The 21,388-nt window shown below is 69.6% G+C and overlaps 5 protein-coding genes across 7 annotated transcripts; 4 read left to right on the top strand and 1 right to left on the bottom strand.

Moving 5' to 3' along the window:
- The first annotated feature begins 453 nt into the window (after positions 1 to 453).
- LOC143173926 (membrane-spanning 4-domains subfamily A member 15-like) lies at positions 454 to 2,996 on the top strand. The gene is made up of 7 exons (XM_076364038.1): positions 454 to 582; positions 761 to 934; positions 1,302 to 1,421; positions 1,680 to 1,736; positions 2,258 to 2,413; positions 2,566 to 2,685; positions 2,926 to 2,996. Exons 2-7 carry the CDS (start codon positions 764 to 766, stop codon positions 2,932 to 2,934), a joined length of 633 nt encoding a protein of 210 aa, XP_076220153.1. The 5' UTR covers positions 454 to 582; positions 761 to 763; the 3' UTR covers positions 2,935 to 2,996.
- Positions 2,997 to 3,448: 452 nt separating this feature from the next.
- CCDC86 (coiled-coil domain containing 86) lies at positions 3,449 to 6,475 on the top strand. The gene is made up of 4 exons (XM_076364036.1): positions 3,449 to 3,652; positions 4,231 to 4,360; positions 5,096 to 5,170; positions 6,033 to 6,475. The coding sequence occupies exons 1-4, from the start codon at positions 3,462 to 3,464 to the stop codon at positions 6,150 to 6,152; spliced, it is 516 nt and encodes a 171-aa protein (XP_076220151.1). The 5' UTR covers positions 3,449 to 3,461; the 3' UTR covers positions 6,153 to 6,475.
- Positions 6,476 to 7,444: 969 nt separating this feature from the next.
- On the top strand, positions 7,445 to 10,362 carry LOC143173922 (acyl-coenzyme A amino acid N-acyltransferase 2-like). Of its 3 annotated transcripts, XM_076364035.1 has the most exons (5): positions 7,447 to 7,544; positions 8,274 to 8,340; positions 8,530 to 8,743; positions 8,904 to 9,106; positions 9,688 to 10,362. In XM_076364035.1, the coding sequence occupies exons 2-5, from the start codon at positions 8,281 to 8,283 to the stop codon at positions 10,273 to 10,275; spliced, it is 1,065 nt and encodes a 354-aa protein (XP_076220150.1). In that variant the 5' UTR covers positions 7,447 to 7,544; positions 8,274 to 8,280; the 3' UTR covers positions 10,276 to 10,362. The 3 variants fall into 3 exon arrangements, with proteins under 3 accessions (XP_076220148.1, XP_076220150.1, XP_076220149.1); XM_076364033.1 differs by having other exon boundaries at positions 7,445 to 7,544; positions 8,274 to 8,743; XM_076364034.1 differs by having other exon boundaries at positions 7,469 to 7,496; positions 8,274 to 8,743.
- Positions 10,363 to 12,144: 1,782 nt separating this feature from the next.
- ZP1 (zona pellucida glycoprotein 1) lies at positions 12,145 to 16,632 on the top strand. The gene is made up of 11 exons (XM_076364031.1): positions 12,145 to 12,314; positions 12,587 to 12,708; positions 12,803 to 13,934; positions 14,163 to 14,306; positions 14,475 to 14,659; positions 14,766 to 14,863; positions 15,159 to 15,286; positions 15,382 to 15,571; positions 15,665 to 15,815; positions 16,122 to 16,206; positions 16,344 to 16,632. The coding sequence occupies exons 1-11, from the start codon at positions 12,155 to 12,157 to the stop codon at positions 16,448 to 16,450; spliced, it is 2,502 nt and encodes an 833-aa protein (XP_076220146.1). The 5' UTR covers positions 12,145 to 12,154; the 3' UTR covers positions 16,451 to 16,632.
- Positions 16,633 to 17,250: 618 nt separating this feature from the next.
- Positions 17,251 to 21,229, bottom strand: PRPF19 (pre-mRNA processing factor 19; the record flags this gene model as incomplete). The annotated part of the gene is given in 14 exon segments (XM_076364032.1): positions 17,251 to 17,400; positions 17,690 to 17,795; positions 18,016 to 18,186; positions 18,596 to 18,681; positions 18,861 to 18,930; positions 19,044 to 19,199; positions 19,409 to 19,518; positions 19,771 to 19,846; positions 20,144 to 20,218; positions 20,320 to 20,361; positions 20,485 to 20,547; positions 20,667 to 20,740; positions 20,904 to 21,045; positions 21,153 to 21,229. Coding segments are annotated over 14 exon segments (1,346 nt in total), but the record flags the coding sequence as incomplete, so codon positions are not given.
- Between the last annotated feature and the right edge of the window lie 159 nt (positions 21,230 to 21,388).

Below are 21,388 nucleotides of genomic sequence, written 5' to 3'. Positions count from 1 at the left end.
GTCCTGTTTCGCTCCTTTTTTTTTCCCCCCCGTGAGGGAACCTGCCGGGGCTGGCTGTCTCGTAGCGGCCCTAACGAGGGCAGCCAAACGAATCTCCCAGCACCTCGTTAGAGCCCTGCCAGGGCCGGCACGTGGCTAATTGCGGAGATGATGCCCGAGCAAAGCGTCCGCAACCGGGGACGGAGAGGACTGGGCCGGGGTGGGGGTGGCGGTGTCCGGGTCTCCTCCTCGGAGCATCCCAAGGGACGAGCGTCCAACCCCTTCCCCAGGCCGCAGCGAAGCCCTTGGGAGGGGGTTCGCAAAGCCCCCCCCCCCCCTCCCTGCCCTCCTCTCCCTCCGCCTCGTGCGTGCAGGCGGGTGCGTGCGGGGTTTTTGCCGGCCTCTCTCCCCCTCCGTTGGCAAAGCCGCCCCGTTGAGCAAGAGGGGCCGGACGAGCTTTCCGTGAACAAACTTCCTGCAGGGAGCAAAGGGCAGCGGGACCGCATCCCTGCCCGACCACCACCTCCCGGGGAGGTTCGGCCAGCGAAGGGACCGCTAAGGGCGGCCGTGGGGAGGAGGAGGAGGAGGAGGAGGCTGAAGGAGGTACCTGGGTGGGAGGGGGGGGGGGGACACACATCCTTGTAAGAGGACGCCAGTGCTTCTCGTGTCACCGCTCACGTGGACACGTCCCACGTGCCGGTCCTCGGGCAGGGTGGGAGCTGGCCCGGTCCTTCAGCTTTCCCCCGCTTGCCCCGGCTCCCCGGCCCCGCTCTGCCCACAGGCGATGGCAGCCACCACGGTGACCGACTCCGGGGGCGTGAGGATCATCACGGAGGTCATCCCGGCCACAGACCCCCGAGCGGCCCAGCTGGCCCCCGGCTCCAGGCCGCCCGCCCACGCTGTGTCGTCATTTCAAGTCAGAGGTTTCAGAAAGGCTCAGCCCAAGGCGCTGGGGGTGAGACCGCGGCGGCGGCCCGGGGGGAATGGGGCACCTCGGGGGCAAAGCGGGGACCGAGTATCCCAAGGGACTGCCCCCCGCTTGAGGTTCTCCTTGGCTGGGGCAGAGGTGACGGTCGGGACCAGCTCCCTTTGCTGGCTCATGCCGCTGTGCCGAGCGCCAGCACGCCCAGCTGTCCCCGGTCCCTTTTCGGCACGGCGGGGGCGCAGCCGGGACGCGGCGTGACAGCGGGATCGGGGTGGGACGCGGCTAACGGCAACGGTGATATCCATCCTTTGCCGGCGCTGGCAGAGGAGGCAGCGCTTTGGGCCAAGAGTGACCCGGGGGGGGGGGGATATCCCTCTTCCCCCCGTCCTTCCCCCAGACCATCCACATCTTCACCGGGATCATCCACATCTGCTTCGGGATCATCCTGACGGTGTCAGAGTACGGGACCCCTTCCATCCCTGTGGCCAGCGGCGTCTTCTTCTGGCTCGGGCTCCTGGTAAGCAGGGACGTGCCTGGCCTTCACCTCCTCGCCGTCCGACGAGGGGAATCGGTGGATCGGGGGCCAGACCCCCTCGTCGCCAGGGCCTCCTCTTACACCCACGTCTTCTGGCTGTCCCCTCCGGGGACGGAGGGTGCGTGCGTGCAGCCCCGAACACTTGATTCGCAGCCGGAGGGGTGCCGGGACGTGCTGGGGGTGGGTGACGGGGAGGGGCGCCTTGCTGCTGACGTCCTCCTTTCTCCGTTTTCTGAGCAGCTCCTGGTCTCAGGCTCTCTGCTGGTGGAAAGTGAAAAGAGAGATAACATCTCGCTGGTAAGGGGGTCCCCTGCGACCAGGCCGGGAGGAACAAAGCATCCCCCCCGTTGCTTCTGCGACTTCTGCCCCTCCCAGCGGCTGGCGGGACCCCTCCGCAGCCTGGATTCACCCCGCAGGGTCTACAGCGAGGCGCCTAAGGCCCGTCTCACCCTTGGGAGGTGCCCGGCTCTCTCCCCGTCGACCAGAGGGTGGGCAATCCTTCACGCTCCAGGGCCTCCACGAGACGCCTTGGGGCCTTGGGTGGAGCAAGTCTTGGATGACGGGGAGAAAAGGTGTCACGGAGGGTGGCTGCCCTGGGTGGCTTCTCCAGGAATGTATTTGACCCGAGCTGAACGATCCCCAGTCTGGAGGTGCCCCCGCTCAGACAGCTCAAACAGAAAGCCCCGAGCGGCCTCTCCCGCGGCTCCGTGGCACCTCGCGGGGGGGGTCTCCGGCCGGGTGGGCGTCACGCTGTCACCCGCACAGCTCCCGGCAGGAGCAGAAGGGACGGAGCTGCTGACGCGAGGTGACCCACACAGGTGAAGACCTGCTGCGTGGTCAACATGGGGGTCATCCTGAGCACGCTGGTGGCCACTCTTGTCCACACCACGGCCATCGCTCACAACATCCCCGGCTGCGACACCAACACGCCGTACCAGGCGAAAGCCGAGTGGTGCTTCAACGCTGGCAACAAGGTAGAGCCTCCCGGTCCCGCTCAGGCGGCGGAGCCGAACCTCCCGCCGCTGCGCAGGGCAAGCAAACAGGGCGACTGTCACGCAGGGGAGGGGGACGAGGGGCGCTGCCAGCGAGCGGGACCTGCAGGACCCTTCCGCTCTCCTCCTTGCAGGTCCTGAGCAACGGGCTGGATTCCATGTTCGTCATCTTCTGCCTCCTGGAGTTCTGCGCGGCGGTGGCGGCCCTGGCCTTCGGCTACGACGCCGTCAAGCAGCACAACTACACGCGCATGGTGAGGGGGGGCCGGGGCCGGGGCCGGGCCCGTCGCGGGGCCCATCGCAGGCCGGAGCCCTGGGGAGGTTTGGGGGCGCCAGGTCCGGTGTTTCGGCGGGAGCGGGGCGGCGTCGCCCACCCCCTTCTTTCCTCCGAGGGGCCGCCCCGGGCCGGTGGTCCACGGGGGGTGGGGTGGGGTGGGCGTGTGTCCTCTCTGCATGACCCCAAAAGCAGGATTTCCCCCTTTTTCCTCTCCCAGGAGCTGTAGCCGTGGCCAAGCCCACAGCCGTCCCCTGTTCCCGCTGCAGCCGAGGTGCCGGAGCCCGGTGGGGGCCTGACGGTGGAGCTGGCCGGAGCCCGAAACCCCTCCGCGCCCCGACCCCGGGAAGGAGGCCGCTCCCCTCTGTGGGTTTGACCCCCAATAAAGGCCTCTCCCCCTCAGCCCAGGCCACGCGTCTCTCAGGGGGCGGAGGGGGCCTCACCGGGCGGGAGTTTGGGGCGGGGGGGGGGGGGGGCCGTGGAGGGCACCGGGCCCGGGCCGCCGCGACGACGGGATGATGGGCACCGGTACGCGTTTGCCCGGCACAAACATGGCGGCCTCCTGCCCGGCGCCGTGGCGGAGGCGGGAAGTGCTGCCCGACACTAAAATGGCGGTCGGGGGGGTGGGGGGGGGGGGGGGGGGCCTGGCTCGTCGTCACCGCGCTTCCGCTCCGAGCATGCGCGCAGCGGCGGCGGCGGCGCGGCGCCTCTCTGACGTCATCGCACGGCGCCGTCGGGGAAGGGGCCTCGTGGAGAATGGAGGGGGAGTGCGGGGCGGCCCCGGTCCCGGGCCCCGAGGAGGCCAGCGGGGCGGCCCCGGCCCCGGCCCCGGCCCCGGCCCCGGCCCGGCGGCGTCGGAAAGCCGCCAAGAAGCGAAAGGAAGCGGCGGCGATCCCGCGGGGCAGGCCCAAGTCGGGGCGGGTGTGGAAGGACCCCGGCAAGAAGAGGTGGGCGCGGAGGGGGAGGGGCAGGCCTCGGGGGGGGGGGGTGGGGGTTGTGTGGGGGGGGGTGTGTGGAGGGGCGTGGGGGGGTGTGGGGGGGTTACCTCCAGGGGCGGGGGGCGCTTTGGGGGGCTTCTGGTGGAGGCAGGGCTGTTTGAGGATTCTTGAGCTGGGGAGAGGCTCTGCGGGTGCTTTGGGGGGGAGACTCGGGGGGGGGCGGACGGGACAGGGCTGTTTTCGGGGTGGGCTGACCCGGGAGGGACGTGGGGCGGGCAGGGCTGCTTTGGTGGGGCCACGGTTTGTAGGGGGGACTCCGGAGCTCTCCATAGACTTTAGGGAGGATACGGAAAGGACGAGGCTGTTGTGGGGGGGGGAGTCCTGAGCCGGGAAGAAGGTTTGGAGGGGGTGTCCGGGGGCCGAGGCTGCTGTGGGAGGCTCCGAGCTGGGGGACTTTCAGGGAGTTCGGGCCCGAGGAGTTTCTGGAGAGGGCCCAGAGGGGGCAAGGCTGCCTAGGGTTTCCGTCAGCCGTGGGGAGCTCAGCTCTGCCTCCTCCGGCTGCTGACGCGGCCCGCCCGCCGGCTCAGGTTCTCACACATGATCCAGGACAAGGCCCTTCGCGCCTCCTGGGCGCGGAAGATGAAGGAGCGGCAGGAGAGGAAGCTCGTCCGGGACCTGGCACGGCAGCTGCAGGAGGGGAAGCAGAGAGAACGAGAGGTAACGGGGCTCGGGAGCTGAGCCTTGGGCTCAGGACCCTGCAGGCAGCGTCGCCCAGTCCCTCCGTGCCCGCTGTCTCCGTGGGGCAGCGACCACGCCTGTGACACCCCCCCCCCCGGGGCTGGTTTGCCGGGCAGCCGGGGGCTCTGCTGTCCCAGCCCTCGGCTGGAGCTACCCGCTCCCTTTGCTAGGGCGAGCTCAGGGCCGCGTTGCGGAGTCCGGGCCGTGACCGGAGATTTTCCGCCTCTCTCCGGCCGCAACCCCGTGCCCCTGCCTGCATCCCGGGCTTCGGGGGCCCTGGCGTTAATCGTGGCAGAGCCCTGGCGGAGTGCCCGCCTCACAGGGAGCACAGACCCCACCGGCCGTCCTTCTCGTGGGCAGCCGGAACGGCGAATTCCCTGTCGTCCTGCCAAATCCAGGCTGCGACGGTCACGTGCCGCGAGTCGCTGACTCGGAATAAACTCGCTCAGTCAGTTCAAGCCTCGTGGTGGGGGTGGGGGTGTGTGGGGGGGAGTGCGTGGGGCGGGGGGGGGGGAAGCGCTGCTGGCTTGGCTTCGTGCAGCAGATTTCACGCTTGGGCAGGTGTCGCTCGTGCTGCTGTGGCCGTGCAGCTCCCTGACCGGCGTCTGCGTCAGCCACGGGTCGGTGCCGGTTTGGGTTTAAGCCCGGAGGGAGGGAGGGAGGGAGGGAGGGAGGGAGGGACCTGCAGGGAACGTTTCGGTGCTGTTCCCGCAGGAGAAGAAGCGGCGGCGGGAGGAGAACCTGAAGCGGCGCCTGGAGAACGAGCGGAAGGCGGAGATCGTCCAAGTGGTGAGTCGCCGGCCCCGAGCTCGTGGCTTGGGGCCACCGACGGGGTGGCCTGGCGGACCCGGCGGCCTCCAGACCCCGGGCACCGCTTTGCTCCAGTTCCCCTCCCTGGCTCCTCCTTTGAAGGATGCTGCGAGCAGCCCCGGGAGGATTGGGGAAATCCAACCAAACCCAGCTGCACCAGGAAGGGGGGGGGGGGTGTCTCCTCTGCCGAGCAGGCAGCCGGTGTCCCGCGGGGTGGGGTGTGGGGGGGGGGGGCAGCTTCTCTTTCAAGCTTGAGAAAACAGGGGAGGGATGTGTGTGTGTGTGTGTGTGTGTGTGTGTGTGTCACCCTGGGGATCGCTGGCGCACGGGGCGAGAGAGAGCAAGGGAAACTCGGCGTCGACGGGGATCCGAGCGCGCCGGGCTTTCGTGCGGGGAAGTTGGGGCTTTTCTGCCTGGAAGAGACCCAGGAGCTCGGGGCGGGTGCGGTGAAGACCTGCGCAGTCACGGGGTGGTGGCGAGGACGGGGGGGGGGGGGGGTTATCGCCCGTCCCCTCCGACACAAGAGCTGGGGCAATTTGGAGATGTTCCCAGGGGAGGAGTTTTAGGATAAACCCCCATCAGGAGCCGGACGGCTTCGCGTGCAGACTTTGATCGTCGCTGCGTCTGCCGCTTTGGCAGCGGGAGGAAGAAGAGCCCGTCCCGCAGCTCCGTGCGGAGGGGCCTGGCTCCGGCTGGGGCTGTGCCCGCCGTGCCGCAGGGGTGGGAGGCTGGGAGCTCCGCCGCCCCCGTCCCGCCTGGCTTCCCCCCACCCCCACCCCCCGGCGCGGTCTCTGTGCCTGAAAGCCCCCCCCCCTCTTCCCTCCCCCTCCTCCCCCGCCAGATCCGGAACCCGCTGAAGCTCAAGCGGGCGAAGAAGAAGCAGCTGCGGCGGGTGGAGAAGCGGGACACGCTGGCCCTGCTCCAGAAGACGCCCGTCCGGCGCAAAGCAGCCACGGATTGAGATGGGGAGACGGGGTACCGCGATGCCCGGCCCGGGCAGCCGGGATTTCTGCCGGTCCCGCTCCTCTCCTGGGGGGGGGTGGGGGTGCTTCCTCGGCTCGGTCGGGCAGGAGTCGCTGCCTGGGCCCTCGGTGTTGGACGGACAGCGGGACGGAGCTGGGGCGGGTTACGCAGGACCGTGGCCCGCCAGGAACCAGCTGCTGGATCCCCCCCACCCCCGCCCCGGCCCTGTGAAGTCGGGGTGTTGCTGACGGCCAGGGGGCTGGAAGGAGAACTTTACCTGCCCAAATCTGCTTTTTCTTTATAAAAATGAATAGGAACTGACCCAGACTCGGCCTCCAGCGGCTCACGGGGGGGGCAGTTGGGGGGGGGGGGCTGGTGGCTCCAGCTCGGGGCCTTCCCTCTGCCGAGGCAGATCTCCCTCAGCCTTCCTGGGCTCGCAGGGCGCCGTGGCCCCTCGCCCCCCTGAGGCTCCCTTTCCTCGAAGAGGGGTCTCGCCTGCTCCCGGGAACGAGCCCTGGAGCCTGTCACGAAGGGAGGGGGCCGCGGGGACGGGAGGGGAGTGCGGGGTGCAGCGCGGCCTCCCGTCACCCCTCTCCCGGGGGCAGCAGCACTGCAGGGTGGGTTGGGGGGGGGGCTGGAAGGAAGGGGCTTGGGGGGGTGTGTGTGTGTGTGGGGGTGGATCTCTTCACCTTCCTGGTTTTTTTTGCTCTGTAAACGCCCATTTCTGCATTCCTGTCGAGGGCTGTGTCCTCAGCCGGCTGGGAACCAGCCCAGTGGGGTTGGGGGGGGGGGGGGGGGTGTGAGGGTGTCACTGGGTGGGCAAACGTGAGGCTGCGGGGCGGATAAGCCCTTGGTGGCGGTGGGGAGCCCCTGGGGTGGGAGGGCATGGTGGTACCCGGGGCCCCGGAGCTTCGTCCTGGGGTGGCAGGGACGAGCTTGCGGCCCCGGGATGAGCAGTGGCCATGGGAGGGGGCGGGGGGGGGGGGGCGGGGGGAGCTGGCCCTGCGCTCCCCGAGACAGAGCGAAGCACGGTGGTGGGTTGATCCCAGGCTGGGGGCATCGCAGGGGACCCCTGGGGACGGGGAGCAGAGGTCCCCGTTGCTTTCCCCCCCCCCCGAGTAGGAATTGGGGCGCCGCAGGCAAGGGGTGAGAGGCCTGGCGGGAGCTATGGGGCAGAGCGGAGCCGTGGGGCGGCTGCCGGCCCGGCTGGGGTCGTGGGGCAGGAGGGCTCTGCCCGGCAGCGATCCCCGAGTTAATGATTGCCGGGGTGATATAAGAGCGGTGCCTCTCCCACCCCGCTCCCTCCCCGGAGCCACGGCACCAGCCTTCGCCCCCGGGCCGGGTAAAAAGGGGTTTGGGAGCCCATCCCCGTGGTTTCAGGCCTTGCAAGGTGCCCAAGGACTTGCGGGGGCGGCGGGGGGGGGGGGGGGGGGTTTGGGGGGGCTGCTTTCCTGCTGGGGCGTACGTGGGTGAACTCCGGCGTCTCCTCCCGGGGCTGGGCTGGGGGCCAGCAGCTCGCCGGGCTCCCTTGCGTGTTGCCGTGGCCTACCCGGCCGCCCCGCCGCACGGAGGGCAAACGGGGTCTGCACGGGACTGGGGGACACCCCCCAGCCCCCCCCCCCCCCCTTGCCCCCCTACCCTCATCTGGCCCTGGGGTGCAGAGGAGGAGGAGGAGGACGGGGAGAGGGAACGGGGGGGTGCTGGGGGCTGCGGGGCTGGGGGACGGAAGAAAAAGGGGTGTCTCTGCGGATGTCTCTGCTGCCGGGCAGGTTTGGGGAGGTGGGGGGGGACGTGTGGGGGGGGTGCTGCTGGTTGGGGTCGGAGGGTGGGAGGTGCCGGGGTGGGGCGTGGCGCGGTGCTGTATGTCCTCGGGGAGGGGGGGGACGGGGACCAGGGAAAGGAGGGATGCCGGCGGGACCGGCTGGGCTGCAAACCCCATCGTGTCCTCGCCAAGTCCCGTGGCCCCTCGTTTGGATCCCCCGGGGGACAGTCCCCTGCCGCGGGCCACCAAGCAGCCCCCCCCCCCCCCTCCCTGAGCAGGGTGACCGTGGGGCCCGAGTGGGATGCTCGGCGGGGGCGGGGGGGGGAGGAGGGAGGTGATGCACATCTCTGTCCCCAGGTGCGCCATGGTGGAGGTGACGGCGACACCGCAGTCCTCGCTGGCTGACCGGCCGGTGCAGGTGCAGGTGAGGGGGCTGTCCCCCTCCCAGCTGGTCACCCTGCGGGCATCGCTGACGGACGAGCAGGGCGAGCGCTTCCAGGCGCGTGCCTTCTTCCGCGCCGACGAGGCGGGCGAGGTGGACCCCGGCCGCCACGCCGCCCTGGGCGGCAGCTACGCCGGCGTCTGGCCCATGGGGCTCTTCTGGTTCCTGCAGCCCGACACCCTCTTCCGACGGCTGGTCAAGCGGGATGTGGCCGGCAGCCCCTTCGTCGTCCGCCTGGAGGTCTTCGATGGCCTCCGCCTGGTCACCGGGCCCCAGGACCAGCCGCTGGCCTCCTGCGAAGCCGAGCGGTGGTACGTGGGTCCCGGCATGCAGCGGGTGCCCATCCGGGAGGGCAGGGTCCGCGGGGCCCTCTTCTTGCCACCTGGTGAGCAGCGGGGCGCAGGGAACCCCGGGCTGCCCGGCCTCAGCCCCCTGACCCCCCCCCCCCCCCCTTCCCGGGGATGCCCCGGGGCCAGGCGGAACCCTCGGGGTGTGGGATGGCACCCTCTGCCTCCGGCAGTGAGGGTCTCTCTGCTTGTCCCCAGGACCGGGACCCTTCCCGGGGGTGATCGACCTGTTTGGGGGCGCGGGTGGCCTCATCGAGTTTCGTGCGGGGCTGTTGGCCAGCCGGGGCTTCGCGGTGCTGGCGCTGGCCTTCTTCGCCTACGATGACCTGCCCCGCACCCTGGCCCAGCTCGACCTGGAGTATTTCGAGGAGGCGGCCGAGCTGCTCCTCCGGCACCCCAAGGTGAGCCCTTGCAGCGCGGCGGGTGGCCCCTGCAAGCCGGGATGTCCTGGGGACTGGGGACATCCTGGTGAGCGAGATGTCCTGTTGACCAGGGACATCCCGATAAGCAAGACGTCCTGGTGACTGAGGGCATCCCGGTGAGCGGGGTGTCCTGGTGACCAAGGATGTCCTGGTGACCGGGGATGTCCTGGTGATCTGGGAATGTCCTGGCAAGCAGGGATGTCCTGGTGGCTGGGGACGTCCCAATGAGCCGGATGTCCCGATGACCGGGGGACGTCCCAGCGTCCCTGTGGGATGTCCTGGTGACTGAGGGCATCCCGGTGAGCAGGGTGTCCTGGTGACCAAGGATGTCCTGGTGACTGAGGGCATCCCAGTGAGTGGGGTGTCCTGGTGACCGGGGATGTCCTGGCGGCTGGGGACGTCCCAATGAGCCGGATGTCCCGATGACCGGGGGACGTCCCAGCGTCCCTGTGGGATGTCCTGGTGACTGAGGACGTCCCGGTGAGTGGGGACATCCCGGCGACGTGCCGGCGAGCGGTGCTGCCAGCTGGCTCCGTTTCCCCCCCCCCCCTTTACTGCAGGTGCGAGGCCCCGGCTTGGGTGTCGTTGGCGTCTCCAAAGGAGCAGAGGTGGCCCTGGCCATGGCCGCCTTCCTCCCGCAGGTGGTGGCCACGGTGTGGATCAACGGCACGGCCTTCCTCCACGGCAACCCGCTGGTCTACAAAGACCTCCGCATCCCACCCATCCCCTACTACACCGAGCGCGTGATCTTCACAGAGGTGGGGGCCTTGGACAACTCGGCCATCTTCGCTGACCCCCGGGACCCCGCGTACAGCGCCTCGGCCATCCCGGCCGAGAAGGTCCGGGGGAAGGTCCTCTTCGTGGTGGGGGAGGCCGACCGCAGCTTCAACAGCAAGCTCTTCGCCGAGCTGGCCATGGCGCGGATGCCGCCGGAGAGCTGCCGCCTCCTCTCCTACCCCGGGGCCGGGCACTTGATCGAGCCCCCCGGCTCGCCCCTCTGCAGCATCTCCAGCATCCGGGGCACCCCCCGGCCGGTGGTGTGGGGGGGTGAAGCCCAAGCCCACGCCAGGGCCCAGGAACACTCCTGGCAAGAGATCGTCCAGTTCTTGGAGCTCCACCTGGGCCCCGCCGCCACCATGAAGCTGTGATGGCTGCGGGGAGGTGGGGAGAAAGAAGCCGGGGCTGCCCCCCGGGGCTCGGCGCCCCGCTCAATAAAATGCACCCTGCCGGCCGGCGCTGCCTGGTCCTGCCTGCGCCCATGGGACGGGGGCACCGGGGCCCGGCAACGGCACGCGGGAGGACCCCTGTGGGTCTATAGGTGTATAGGTGTGGGCACAGCCACGGCTCGGGGGGGGTTGTGGGGGGTGTCGCTGTAGCTGATACCGCTCTTTAATGAGGCGGTTAAGGTTTTGGGGGGGGGGCTACGGCCAAAACCCCGGCCCCGCGCGCCCTTTCACCGTGAGCCTGGGTTCGGTGCCGGGAGCCGGCGGGAGCTGGCGCGGTCCCCGTGCCCGCACCGAACCGGGGGTGGGTTTTCCCCCGGGAATGCCGAGGACAGCGGCTTCCACGAGGCAGGAGGGTTTTAACACCCCCCCCCCCCCCCCCCAAAAAAAAACCCCCACCAAACCGCTGAGGCTGGCACCTGGGCTGGGCTGGAGGATGGCAAACGGGCGGCTGGGCACGGTCACGCCCGGCACGTGCCGGGGCAGGGTGCAGGAACCGGCCGTGACCGTCACACTGGCGAGGTGGGGTGGGGAGCGGGCGGGGGTGACTCACTTTAGTCTGCAATAAAGATAAGACCCAGAAGGGAAACTTCTGGAGGCGGGGGGGGGGGGGGGGGGGGGCGCGGGAGGGAACCCACAAAGCGCCGCGCACCCGAGGGGACCGAGGTCCTTCCTCCCCAGCCCAGGGCGCCGGCGAAACTCGGCTCCGACTTTTCGTCACGTGCCTGCCCGTCGCTTGATCACGGCCGGCTCCCCGGTCGCCTTCCCGCGGGGACCTCGGGGGGGGGGGGGACACGGGACGAGTATCCCGGGGCTCGGGCCCCCACGGCACAGCTGGCGGGCGCCCGGCACAGCTGGCGGGACCGCGACCACCCTTGCTTTAGGGCGAGGACAGCACCCAGCCAGGCACGAGAGCGGGGTGCCGGGGAGCACCCCGGAGCGGAGGAAGGTGACGGCTGGGCCCAGGGGTGGCCTGGGGAGCCCTGGCCCCGCGCCATGCTCGGGGCAGCAGTCTCCGTTCCCCGTTTGCAGGAACGGTTTCTCCCGACTCCTCGCCGCCGTGGGACAAGGTGCTCTTTGAAGGGCTTTCGTTTCCCCCGTGGCACTGCCAGCGGGGCAGAGCTGGGGCGTGCAGCTGCTGGAGGAGGGGGGCGGGGGGGGGGGGGGGGGGGGGGGGCCGGATCTGGAGCCAACTGCCCAATTCCCTGGCCCCCAGACCTCACCGGGGCCGTGCCCCCGTGTTCCCTCGGTCCCCCCCCGCGGGCTCCGGGTCCCACGGCTACCCCGGCAAGCGGGGTATCCATCGGGGAGCCGGATGCCACCGCTGGCCCCACCGGCTTGTGGCAAACCCCAAGGCTGTGCGGCAAGGGGAGAGGTGGGCACGCACGAGCCCCCTCCTCCCGCCCTGGGTGGCTCGGTCCAGCCGGGCATCCCGTCCAGTGCCGTCTCTGTTCCCCGTTCGCAGGGACAGTCTCTCCCGCCGCGGGACAGTTTCTTTGAACAGCTGAAAGCTGGAACTGAAAGTTCCTCCCCGGTCACCCCAGCACGGCCATGGGAGGTGACCGCGGGGCCGGGGGCAGCGAGGTCGCTGGCGGCAGGGGAGCGAGGAGCCCTGGGCAGAGCTCGTCCCCCCGCCACGGGGCAGGAGGCACCGTCCTGGCATGGCCCCCCCCCCCCGGTCATCTGATATCCCCCCCCCCCCCCTCCACCCCCCGCTGCGTCCCAGCCGGCCGGGTATAAATCCGTGGCACCAGTGCCGACCCACGGAGAGCCCCGTGCTCCGGCCTCGCTCGCCGCAGCCGCCATGGCACGGAGCTCCCCCTTCCTCCTGCTGCTGCTCCTCCTGCCCCCGGGATCGGGAGCCGCCTTCTCGCTCCTGCGGTACCGCTACGAATGCGGGGACTACGGCATGCAGCTGCTGGTGTACCCCACCCGCGGCCGCACCGTCCACTTCAAAGTCATGGGTGAGTGGGGGGCAGGCGGGCGCGAAGCTCCCCCCCCCCCCCCCCGGCTCTCCTTGGGGTGGCGTGTGCCGGATCGCCCTGGGGGGTTTACCCCAAAACCCGAGTGCCCCGGAGTGCCGGTGCCCTGATGGGATGAGCCCAATGGCTTGGATGAGCTTTCGGTGCGGGGCCGTGCTGCCGGGGAGGGTTTCCGGGCGCTTGCCTCCCCGGGGAGCGTCGCGGCACCCGGTTGTGCCACCTCACTTTCCCTGTGCCCACGGTGTTCCCCGCAGACGAGTTCGGCACCCGCTTTGACGTGGCCAACTGCTCCATCTGCCTCCACTGGCTCAACGCCGGGGCGGACGGCGCCGTCATCTTCTCCTCTGGCTACGAGGGCTGCCACGTCCTGGTGAAGGTGAGGCTCCCATCCCACCCGCGGTCCCCCCTCGTCGTCCCCCCCCAGCGCCGGCGGGCTGGGGGTGATGACTGTCCCTCCCGCCCCGCCGCAGGAGGACCGTTACGTCCTGAGGGTGCAGCTGGAGGAGATGCTGCTCAATGGGGTCCTGGCTGCCTCCTACGAAGTCAACATGACCTGCCCGCAGCCGGGGGACTACGAGATCCTCACGGATGGCAACGCGCACACCGAGCACCGGGCCGGCCGGGGCAACAGCGTCCACCGGACTCAGGCTGACGTCCGTGTCCCCCTGTCCCAGCCTGGCCTCCTGCACCACGTGTCCCAGTCCTCCCTCACCCTCCCGGGACCCCAGCTCGCTCCCCAAGCCCACTCGGAGCAGGTTCACCCCGTGGCTCAGACCCAGCCGATCCTGGTGCACCCTGGGCTGCAGCCCCAACCCCAGTCCAGCCTGGTTCGTCCGGGGCTTCAGCCCCAGCCCGGCCAGGCTCGCCCAGGGCTTCAGCCCCAGCCAGGCATGGGTCACCCCATCGCCCAACCTCAGCGGGGCTTAATACGCCCGGGCATGCAGCCCCCGGCCCAGCCTGGGCTGCTGCGGCCCAGGGATCAGCCCCAGCCAGGGCTTCTCCGCCCGGGGCTTGTGCCCCAAAACCAGCCCGGGCTGGTGCACCCCGGAGCTCAAACCCAACCGGGTCTTCTTCGCCCAGGGCTTGTGCCCCAAAACCAGCCCGGGCTGCTGCACCCCGGAGCTCAAACCCAACCGGGTCTCCTTCGCCCAGGGCTTGTGCCCCAAAACCAGCCCGGGCTGGTGCACGCTGGTGCTCAGACTCAAGCAGGTTTTGTACGCCCGGGAGCTCAGCCCCAAAGCCAGCCGGGCTTAGCTCACCCCAGCCTTCAGACTCACTCCCAAGCTGGTCTCCTCCGCCCTGGGCTCCAGAGCCAAGCCGGGCTGCCTCACCCCGGCTCCCAGCCCCAGTCCCAGCCAGGCCTGCTGCGCCCGGCTCTCCAGAGCCAAGCGCATCCCGGCCGTCCCCGACCGGGTCTAGTGCGCCCGGGAGTCCAGTCCCGACCGGGTTTGGTACGCCCTGGGCTTCAGGCTCAGCCCCAGCCGGGTCTGGTGCGCCCAGGACTGCAGCCCCAAGCCCAGCCCGGCTTGCTGCGTCCCGGGCTTCAGTCCCAACCCAGTCTGCTGCAATCCACGGCTCTCTTCTACCCCTCGGCAGGGGCAGGTATGCCAACGCGGTGGGATGGAGGGGCGCAGCCGGGGCCGGGTCCTCCCTGTCCCCGGAGCAGCAGGTCACAGCCGTGAGGGGCTGCTCGGGGCGGGCAGGGGCGGGGGGGGGGGGGGGCTGCTTTGGCAGGGGGATGCTCGGGAGGGCAGGGGGACGCTCAGGAGGATGCTCAGGGCAGCGTCGTGTCGTGTGTCCCGTCCCCCCCGCCCCCCTCTGCCACCCCAGGCACCCAGCTGACGCGGGAGCAGTGCCAGGTGGCGGTGGGGAGGATGGCCTGCGCGGCCCCGCAGGGCCGGGAGGCATGCCTGCAGGCGGGCTGCTGCTACGATGACATGGACCGCGTCGCGCCCTGCTATTACGGCAACACGGGTGAGATGCTGGGCGGGGTCCCTGGGGACGCCCCATCGCTGACCGCCTCGGCCAGCGCCTGCCGGGGTGGAGAAGTTGGGGGGGGTGGTGGTGGGGTGGGGTGGGGTGGGGTGGGGGGTTGCAGGTCCCTGTGGCTCAGGCTGATGGAGTCGCCCCCTCGTGCCGCAGCCACCGTGCAGTGCCTGCTGGACGGGCACTTCGTCCTGGTGGTGCCGCGGGGCCTCGCCACCCAGCCCTACAACCTGGACAGCGTGCGCCTCGCCAGCACCCAGGCCGGCTGCGAGCCCCTCAGGGTGACGGAGACCTTCGTGATGTTCCACTTCCCCGTCACGCAGTGCGGCACCACCGTCCAGGTAGGGGTGTGACACCCCCCCGCTCCCCGAGATGACCCCCCCTGAGCTGCTCAGAGCGGTGGGGGGGGGGGACGGGACCCTGACCCCGCGTGCATGTCCGCCCCAGGTGATCGAGGACCGGCTGATCTACGAGAACCAGTTGATCTCTACCATCGATGTCCAGGGGTCCCCTCGCGGCTCCATCACGCGGGACAGCATCTACATGTAAGGGGAGGGTGGGCTAAGCCGGGCAGAGAGCCGGGACCCCCCCCCCTTTGCCAAAGCCCGTTCTGCTCCCCCTCTGCCTTCAGCACCCCCCCGGACCAGCTCCCCCCCCCCTCCTCGCTCCTGCCGGTGCTTGGTACCGGGACCAGGGGACCCCCTGCGGCAGGTGCCCCCGGCGGTGCCCGCCCCTCCGTGGGGTTGGGGGAGCCGATGTCGCGGGGAGGGGGGGGCTGGAGGGTGCCGGGGGGGGGGTGGTGGTGGGGGGGGGCATCTAGGTCTGCTCTGCTCCCCGCAGCCTCCAGGCTCGCTGCATCTACAACGCCAGCGACCTCCTGCCACTCCGCATGGAGGTGGCCGTGCCCCCCACGGCTGCCCCCCTGGCCATGCCGGGGCCGCTGGGGCTCCAGCTGCGCATCGCCACGGGTGAGCAGCCCATCCGTGTGTCCCGTCCCCCCCCCTCGCCGCGCCCCCCCCCCCCCCCCGCCCTCAGCCCGCTCAGCCTCTCGCCCTTCCCGCAGACGAGAGCTACAGCTCCTACCACCCCGACGGCGACTACCCCTTGGTGAAGGTGCTCCGGGACCCCGTCTACGTGGAGGTTCGCCTCTTGCAGAAGACGGACCCCAACCTGGTGCTGGTCCTGCACCACTGCTGGGCGTCCCCCAGCACCGACGCCGCGGCTGAGCCCCAGTGGCCCATCCTGGTGGACGGGTGAGCGGGGTGGGGGAGATAGGAGGATGGAGGATTGGAGGGGGGGGGGGGGGGCTCACCCGCACCAACCGAGGGTCCCTCTCGCACGCTCAGGTGCCCCTTCGAAGGAGACAACTACAGGACCCAGCTCATGCCCGTGGGACCGGCCTCGCTCCAGCTGCCCTTCCCGAGCCACTACCAGCGCTTCGCCATCTCCACCTTCACCTTCGTGGAGCCCCCCTCCATGGCGGTGCTGGAGGGAGAGGTGGGGGGGGGGGGCAGGCGTGTCCTGGTCACGGACTTCAGAGGTCCCCGGGTCACAACACCCCCAAACCCACCCTAGCACCTTTCCTGAGCAAACCCCCCCAGCTGCCCACAGGGTGCCAGCCCAGCGTTGCTGCTCCGTGCCGTGGTCCCATGATGGCAGCAGGGAGCCCCACGCTGCTTCGGGGGGGTGGTGGTGGTGGTGGTGGTGGTGTGGGTGGTGGTGGTTCCGTGGGGTTTTGGAGCGCCTTCTCCAGGGCTCCCGGCACCGTCGGCCGCTGACGCCGGCCCACCCGTTGGCTCCCAGGTGTACATCTCATGCAGCGCTTCCGTGTGCCACCTCGCGCAGCCCGAGCCCTGCCGGCCCTCCTGCCAGCTGGGAGTGCCCTCACGTAAGTTTGGGCGCCGCCGGCTCCTGCCCCCCTGCCTCCTCGGCAGCTCGGGGGGGTGTGTGTGTGTGGGGGGAACCTCCGCCTGCCCCGGCTTTCCACGCCAACCCCCCCCCCCCCCACCTCGCCCCTCTCCCCAGGAGCGCGTCGGTCTCTGGGGGGCGTTAGGAGAGCCGAAGGCCTGGGCACGGTCACCTCCCGGGGACGCATCATCTTCCCCGAGGTCTCCAAGCTGCAGGGAGGCTGAGCCCGAAGGCGCCGGGTGAGCGCCCCTCCGCTCCCGAACTGCCCCTTCATCCCGGCTCTAACCGGCTCTCCCTCCTCCTCCTCCTCCTCCTCTTTCTCCCGCGCAGCTCCTGCCTCCGGCCAGACACCGCCCGGCAGCTCTAGGCAAGCTGGAAAAATAAACCAGTGCATAGAACGGCTCGAGCCGGAGGCTGCGGTGGTGGTTTGTCCCCGGGGGGACGGGAGGAGAGAGGAGGGTCCGTCCCCCGCCCCGTCCCCGGTCCCGGAGCTGGCTGTCCTCCCTCAGCCCCGCTGGCTGGGGGCTGCGATGCGCCCCCCCATCCCGTCCCACGGTTCTGCCTGCTCTGTCGGAGCCTCCTCTCCTCTTGCGCTACACAGGAGCCTTCCTTACCCGCGGGAGGACAGGGGCTAGGGTGAATAGTTCTTTATTTCCATAACGAAACTAGATAACTGCTTACAAAACCTGCACGGACCCCCCCCCCCTCCCTCCCTCCCTCCGCACATCCCCGCCACGATCCCGGCCACGAACATCCATCAGCGCCGGGGTTGGAGCCTTTCGTTGCGTCAGTTACAACCACAGAGCGGAATCTAAAGCCAGAAAAAGACACAGGCGAAAACGGAAAGAAGAAAACTAAAACAACAAATCGGGGAAGCGCGGGGAAGCGCGACATCCAACTTCCCCCTCTGCCGCCAGCTACAGCAGGGGAGCCCGGAGAAGTAACGAACCGCTTGCCTCCCTCCCCCCCTGTCCCCCATTTCCCCCCCCCCCCTCCCCATCCCCCCGGGTTATTCCCTCCCGCCCCAAAACCCCAGCACGGCAGCGAGACCCCGGCCCCACGTCCGGGAGGGGGGGCTACAGGCTGTAGAACTTCAGGCTCCGGTCCATGCCCGTCGAAGCGATGAACTTGGCGTGGTGGCCGAAAGCCACTCCCGTGGTGAGGCCGCTGTGCTCTGGGGAGGGAAGACAGCGGGCGGTTACGGCACCCCAGGGTGCCGCGGGCAGAGCCAGGCCGCCTCCGCGCCCGCCCGTGCCGAGGAGCCGGGGCCGGGCAGCCACGGGAGGCTCTCGCCGCGGGCGGAGAGAGGAGCTGATGGGGGGGGCGGGCGGGGGGTAGCGCTTTGCACCCCCGCAGCTCGCTCTGCGGATGCGGCAAGCGAGTTTCCCCTCCCCAGGAGGGGACCTACACGCCTCCCCCCCCCACCACCACCCCCCCTCCGCCCTCCCCCCCCAGCCCCTCACCCGTGAAGTGGAGGATTTCCGTCCACTGCTTGCAGATGTAGATCTGGACGTCCGTCCCGCCCAGGGCCAGGTAGGTGCCGCTCTGGTCAAAGATGAGAGACTTGACCTGCGGAGGAGAAGGGGAACGAGGCTTCAGACCAGGCCCAGGAAGCTCCAAACGGCCTCTCGGGGTGCCGGAGGGAGGGAGCGGGCAGCACCTCGGCGTCAGGCTCCCCCAAAGCAGAGGAGCGCAGACGGGAGCAGGCCTGGGACGGTGGGCGCTGGGAGAGGAGCCCGCCTGGCCAGGCCATCGGAGGGGGGGGGGGAAAAAGGGGACGGTCACACACCTCGAAGTTATTGTCCAGCTGCAACGTCTTGAAGTTCTTGAGCTTACGCAAGTCCCAGAGCTTGACAGAGGAGTCGTCGGCTGCCGTGGCCAGGTAGTAGCCGTTCTCGGAGAAGGCGATGCTGGTGATGGGGCCCGAGTGCCCCGGGAAGTTGGCCACGTTGGTGCGTTCCTGGGGATTAAGGCAGTTAGAGACAGGCTGGCCGGCGGGGAACGGCAGGGAACGGCAGCGCCCCGACGGCCGGGAGACGGGAGAGCAGATCCTTGCGACGGCGGGCGGGCGGCCTCCGTCAGTCTGTATCATCAAGTCCGCTTCAGAGTTCAAACGCAGGTGGGTGAACGGGAGACCGCGATGCTTTCCCCGCGCTTTCCGTTGCCCTGAATTACGGCTCGACGGGCCGACGTGGGACCGTAGAGCCGACCTGCCGACGGCCGGAGATTCCCCAAAGCCCCACTTCCAGCGGACACGGGCACCGCGCCTCGGACCGAACGCTCTGCTGGGCGCCAAACCGAGCACACCCCCAAGACGCTGCCCTCCCCGGCGGCCCCCGCCCCGCCGCACACCCGGGGCCAGCCCTTACCTTCAGATCCCAGATCTTGATCTGAGAGTCCATCGTCCCCGTTCCGAAAATGAGCCCGTCCGGGTGGAACTGGGCGCAGGTGAGAGCTGCAGAGACACAGGGGGAGATTCGGAGGGTTGGGGGAGACTTTCCGACTTCGTTAGCAGGCTCCCCCCCAGAGTTCTTCCGAGCTCCAGGAGCCCAGGGACCCACAGGCAGAAAAATCCCTTCTCTCCGGGCTCGCAACAGCCCACCCAGGGTGGGGACACTCAGCCGTAAGCCTCACCGCAGCCAGAGCTCTCATCCGTCACCTTGGTGAGGACACGGCCTGTCTGGATATCCGAGAAAGCCCAGTACTGGAAGAGAGGAACGGGCGCGTTGAGCAGAGAGAGGCGAGAAGCGGGGGGTGGGGGGTACGCGTGTGTGTTTGGGGGGGGTGTGTGTCTGTGGCCCGGGGTTGGGTCTCAACCTGGTCATCAGAAGAGCTGAGGAGGTAGTCGCCTGTCGCGTGGAGGCTCAGCCCCGTCACAGAGCCCTCGTGGGCACGGACGACCTGCACGCACGAGGCGTTGGGCACAGACCAGATCCGGATAGTAGCGTCGGGAGAAGCTGAGAACACCAAATCCTAAAAACGGGGACGAGGCGGGAAAGTTAAGATCAAAAGAGCTTCGCCTCTCCGTCTGAGAGAGCTCCCCGCAGGCGAGAACCTGCCCCGTGGCCAGTCTGCACGAGGCGGAGACCCCGGCAGAACAGAGCACCAGAAGGCGGCCCAGAAAGCCAGATCCAGGGCAACGTGGCTGCGAGGGAAGAGGCCGAACGCGGGCCTGAGCGCACCTGAGAGGGGTGGAAGACGACACTGGTAACCTTCTTGGAGTGCCCCTTGAGCGTCGCCAGGATCTGCTCCGAGCTCTTGTCGAAGACGATGACGTTTTTATCAGCCCCGCCTGGAAAACAAAGCGGGGAGCGGGGAAGAGACGGGAGTCTGCGGCCAACCAAGTCCAAGTCCGCCCAGCTTTCCCAGGGACCAGCATCCCGAGAAGCTTTGCCACGAGGCGAGAGAATCCCTCACGTCCCTTGCCCCCACCTCTATCCCCCCCCCCCCCAAAAAGCGCAGAGGAAGGGACCTGCTCCCGGGCAGCTTGCAGGCCCTTAGCCGACACCACCCAGTCCCCAGCAGGCCGAGGCGGCTCCCTTACCGGTGAGGATCTTGTTGGTGTCGGAAGGACAGAGGTCCAAGGCAAGGATCCCCGGGATGCTGGCGCTGTGCAGCCCCTGCGCGAGGCGGAAGGACGCCAGATTAACGCCGCGAGCAAGAAAACGCCCCCAAAGGGAACCGAGAGGCCCTCGAGGGAGGCCCGGGGCGTTTCGTTCCGACAGCGGGAGGCCCGTGCCACGTCTAGGCCAGCACAGGTCCCCGCCGGCTGTGGCCCAGAGAGGCGCGACCCTCTCCTCGCTCCGCCCGGCGGCGGATCCGTCGCTTACCGACGCCGCGAAGGAGCACGGGAGAGGCCCCCACGCCCAGCTACACGGGGGAAGTTTTCGAGCCCCCGCCCGCGTCGCGGCACTCACCACGTGCGAGGCGACCTGCCGGTACTTGCTGAGTTCCTCCGGCTTCACCAGCTCCTCCGGAACCGTCTTGCCTCTCTGCAAAAAGAAAAACGGCGCGGAGATAAACATCGGCTTCTCTTGGGGCACAGCACGTCCCGGCCGCCGCGGCACCTTCGGAGCGAAACGGGGCCGCTTACCTTCTTACGCTCCGTGGTCAGCACCGTAGCCTTGTCTTGAAGCTGCAAAAGATGGGGGGGGGGGGGGGGGGGGGTGTCACAGACCGACTGGGGCTCCCACGGGGGGGAAAGCTGGAGAACAGCCACCGCCGAAGGCTGCAGCGGCGCAAGCGGAAGACCCCTTACCTTCTGGATGATCTCGGGGGTCATGCCCGCGAGCTCTCCCAGATCCATGGACTCCCCAGCTCCCTGCACGGGGCAGAGAAAGGGGCCGGTTACGCCCAGAGAGGGGAACAGAGGGGAAACGAGCGGAGCTCGGCAGCGGGGGACCAAGGGGAGACGTGCCGAGACGGGCAGCGGGGACTCACCGCCACGTTTGGCTGGGAGGACGGCACCGTCTGGGGCACGATGAGGCCAGCCTGCGGCTTCAGAGTCGCCAAAGCTGCGGAGGCAGAGAAAGGCCGCGAGTTTAACAGGCGCTCGAAAGGGGAAAGGAGACGGCGCTGAGCGCGGCGGTCGCCACCGAGGCCACCCGCTGCCGGGCAAGACGCCGCTCTCTCCTCTCCGGCTCCCCCCCTCCCTGAGGCCCACGGCCCTCACGTCACCTTCTCTGGCGGCGGTGACCTCCTTGGTGAGCCGAGCAATGACACGGCAGGCGGCGTCGTGCTGGTAGAGCGCGTGAGACAGCTCCTGGCGCGTAGTCTGCAGCTGCTGGCGGAGGGTGAAGCTGTGCAGCATGACGGCATCCTAGCGGGACGGGGCAGAGTCAGGCAGGCAGGGAAAACGACGTTAGCCCCGAGCGCGGGCAGCCGCCGGCGCTCAGCTCCCGTTCCCAGCCCCGAGCCAGCACTTACCCACTCGTCCTGGAGGGCTTTCAGGATGGCCGGGATGCTCGTGGCAGAGGGAGGCTTGGGCCGGATCGGGTGGGCGACTGCCAACGGGACAGCGCGAAGGCGTCAAACCGCGTCCCCGACGCCGGTGTCGATCCCTTCAGACAACCGCAGCGCCGTCTCTGCGCCCCCCCCCCCCCCCCCCCCACCCACCCGATCCCCGCAGCTCAGCTTTTCGACGACACCGGGCCGGCGGTTTA

The sequence above is a fragment of the Aptenodytes patagonicus genome, unplaced genomic scaffold (assembly GCF_965638725.1).
Source record: "Aptenodytes patagonicus unplaced genomic scaffold, bAptPat1.pri.cur scaffold_460, whole genome shotgun sequence".
In the NCBI taxonomy this organism is placed as follows: domain Eukaryota; kingdom Metazoa; phylum Chordata; class Aves; order Sphenisciformes; family Spheniscidae; genus Aptenodytes; species Aptenodytes patagonicus.
Note: the sequence above shows the minus strand (reverse complement) of the source record. Positions and strands in the feature narration are given on the sequence as shown.

Excerpts from the sequence above, each read along its gene's own strand:
- LOC143173926 (XM_076364038.1), top strand. The coding sequence starts at position 764 with ATGGCAGCCACCACGGTGACCGACTCCGGGGGCGTGAGGATCATCACG. Across the intron at positions 1,737-2,257 it reads AGAGAGATAACATCTCGCTG|GTGAAGACCTGCTGCGTGGT; the intron begins GTAAGGGGGTCC and ends TGACCCACACAG. Across the intron at positions 2,414-2,565 it reads GCTTCAACGCTGGCAACAAG|GTCCTGAGCAACGGGCTGGA; the intron begins GTAGAGCCTCCC and ends TCCTCCTTGCAG.
- CCDC86 (XM_076364036.1), top strand. The coding sequence starts at position 3,462 with ATGGAGGGGGAGTGCGGGGCGGCCCCGGTCCCGGGCCCCGAGGAGGCC. Across the intron at positions 3,653-4,230 it reads AAGGACCCCGGCAAGAAGAG|GTTCTCACACATGATCCAGG; the intron begins GTGGGCGCGGAG and ends CCGCCGGCTCAG. Across the intron at positions 4,361-5,095 it reads GGAAGCAGAGAGAACGAGAG|GAGAAGAAGCGGCGGCGGGA; the intron begins GTAACGGGGCTC and ends CTGTTCCCGCAG.
- LOC143173922 (XM_076364033.1), top strand. The coding sequence starts at position 8,281 with ATGGTGGAGGTGACGGCGACACCGCAGTCCTCGCTGGCTGACCGGCCG. Across the intron at positions 8,744-8,903 it reads GGCCCTCTTCTTGCCACCTG|GACCGGGACCCTTCCCGGGG; the intron begins GTGAGCAGCGGG and ends GCTTGTCCCCAG. Across the intron at positions 9,107-9,687 it reads TGCTCCTCCGGCACCCCAAG|GTGCGAGGCCCCGGCTTGGG; the intron begins GTGAGCCCTTGC and ends CCTTTACTGCAG.
- ZP1 (XM_076364031.1), top strand. The coding sequence starts at position 12,155 with ATGGCACGGAGCTCCCCCTTCCTCCTGCTGCTGCTCCTCCTGCCCCCG. Across the intron at positions 12,709-12,802 it reads GCTGCCACGTCCTGGTGAAG|GAGGACCGTTACGTCCTGAG; the intron begins GTGAGGCTCCCA and ends GCCCCGCCGCAG. Across the intron at positions 14,307-14,474 it reads CTGCTATTACGGCAACACGG|CCACCGTGCAGTGCCTGCTG; the intron begins GTGAGATGCTGG and ends CTCGTGCCGCAG.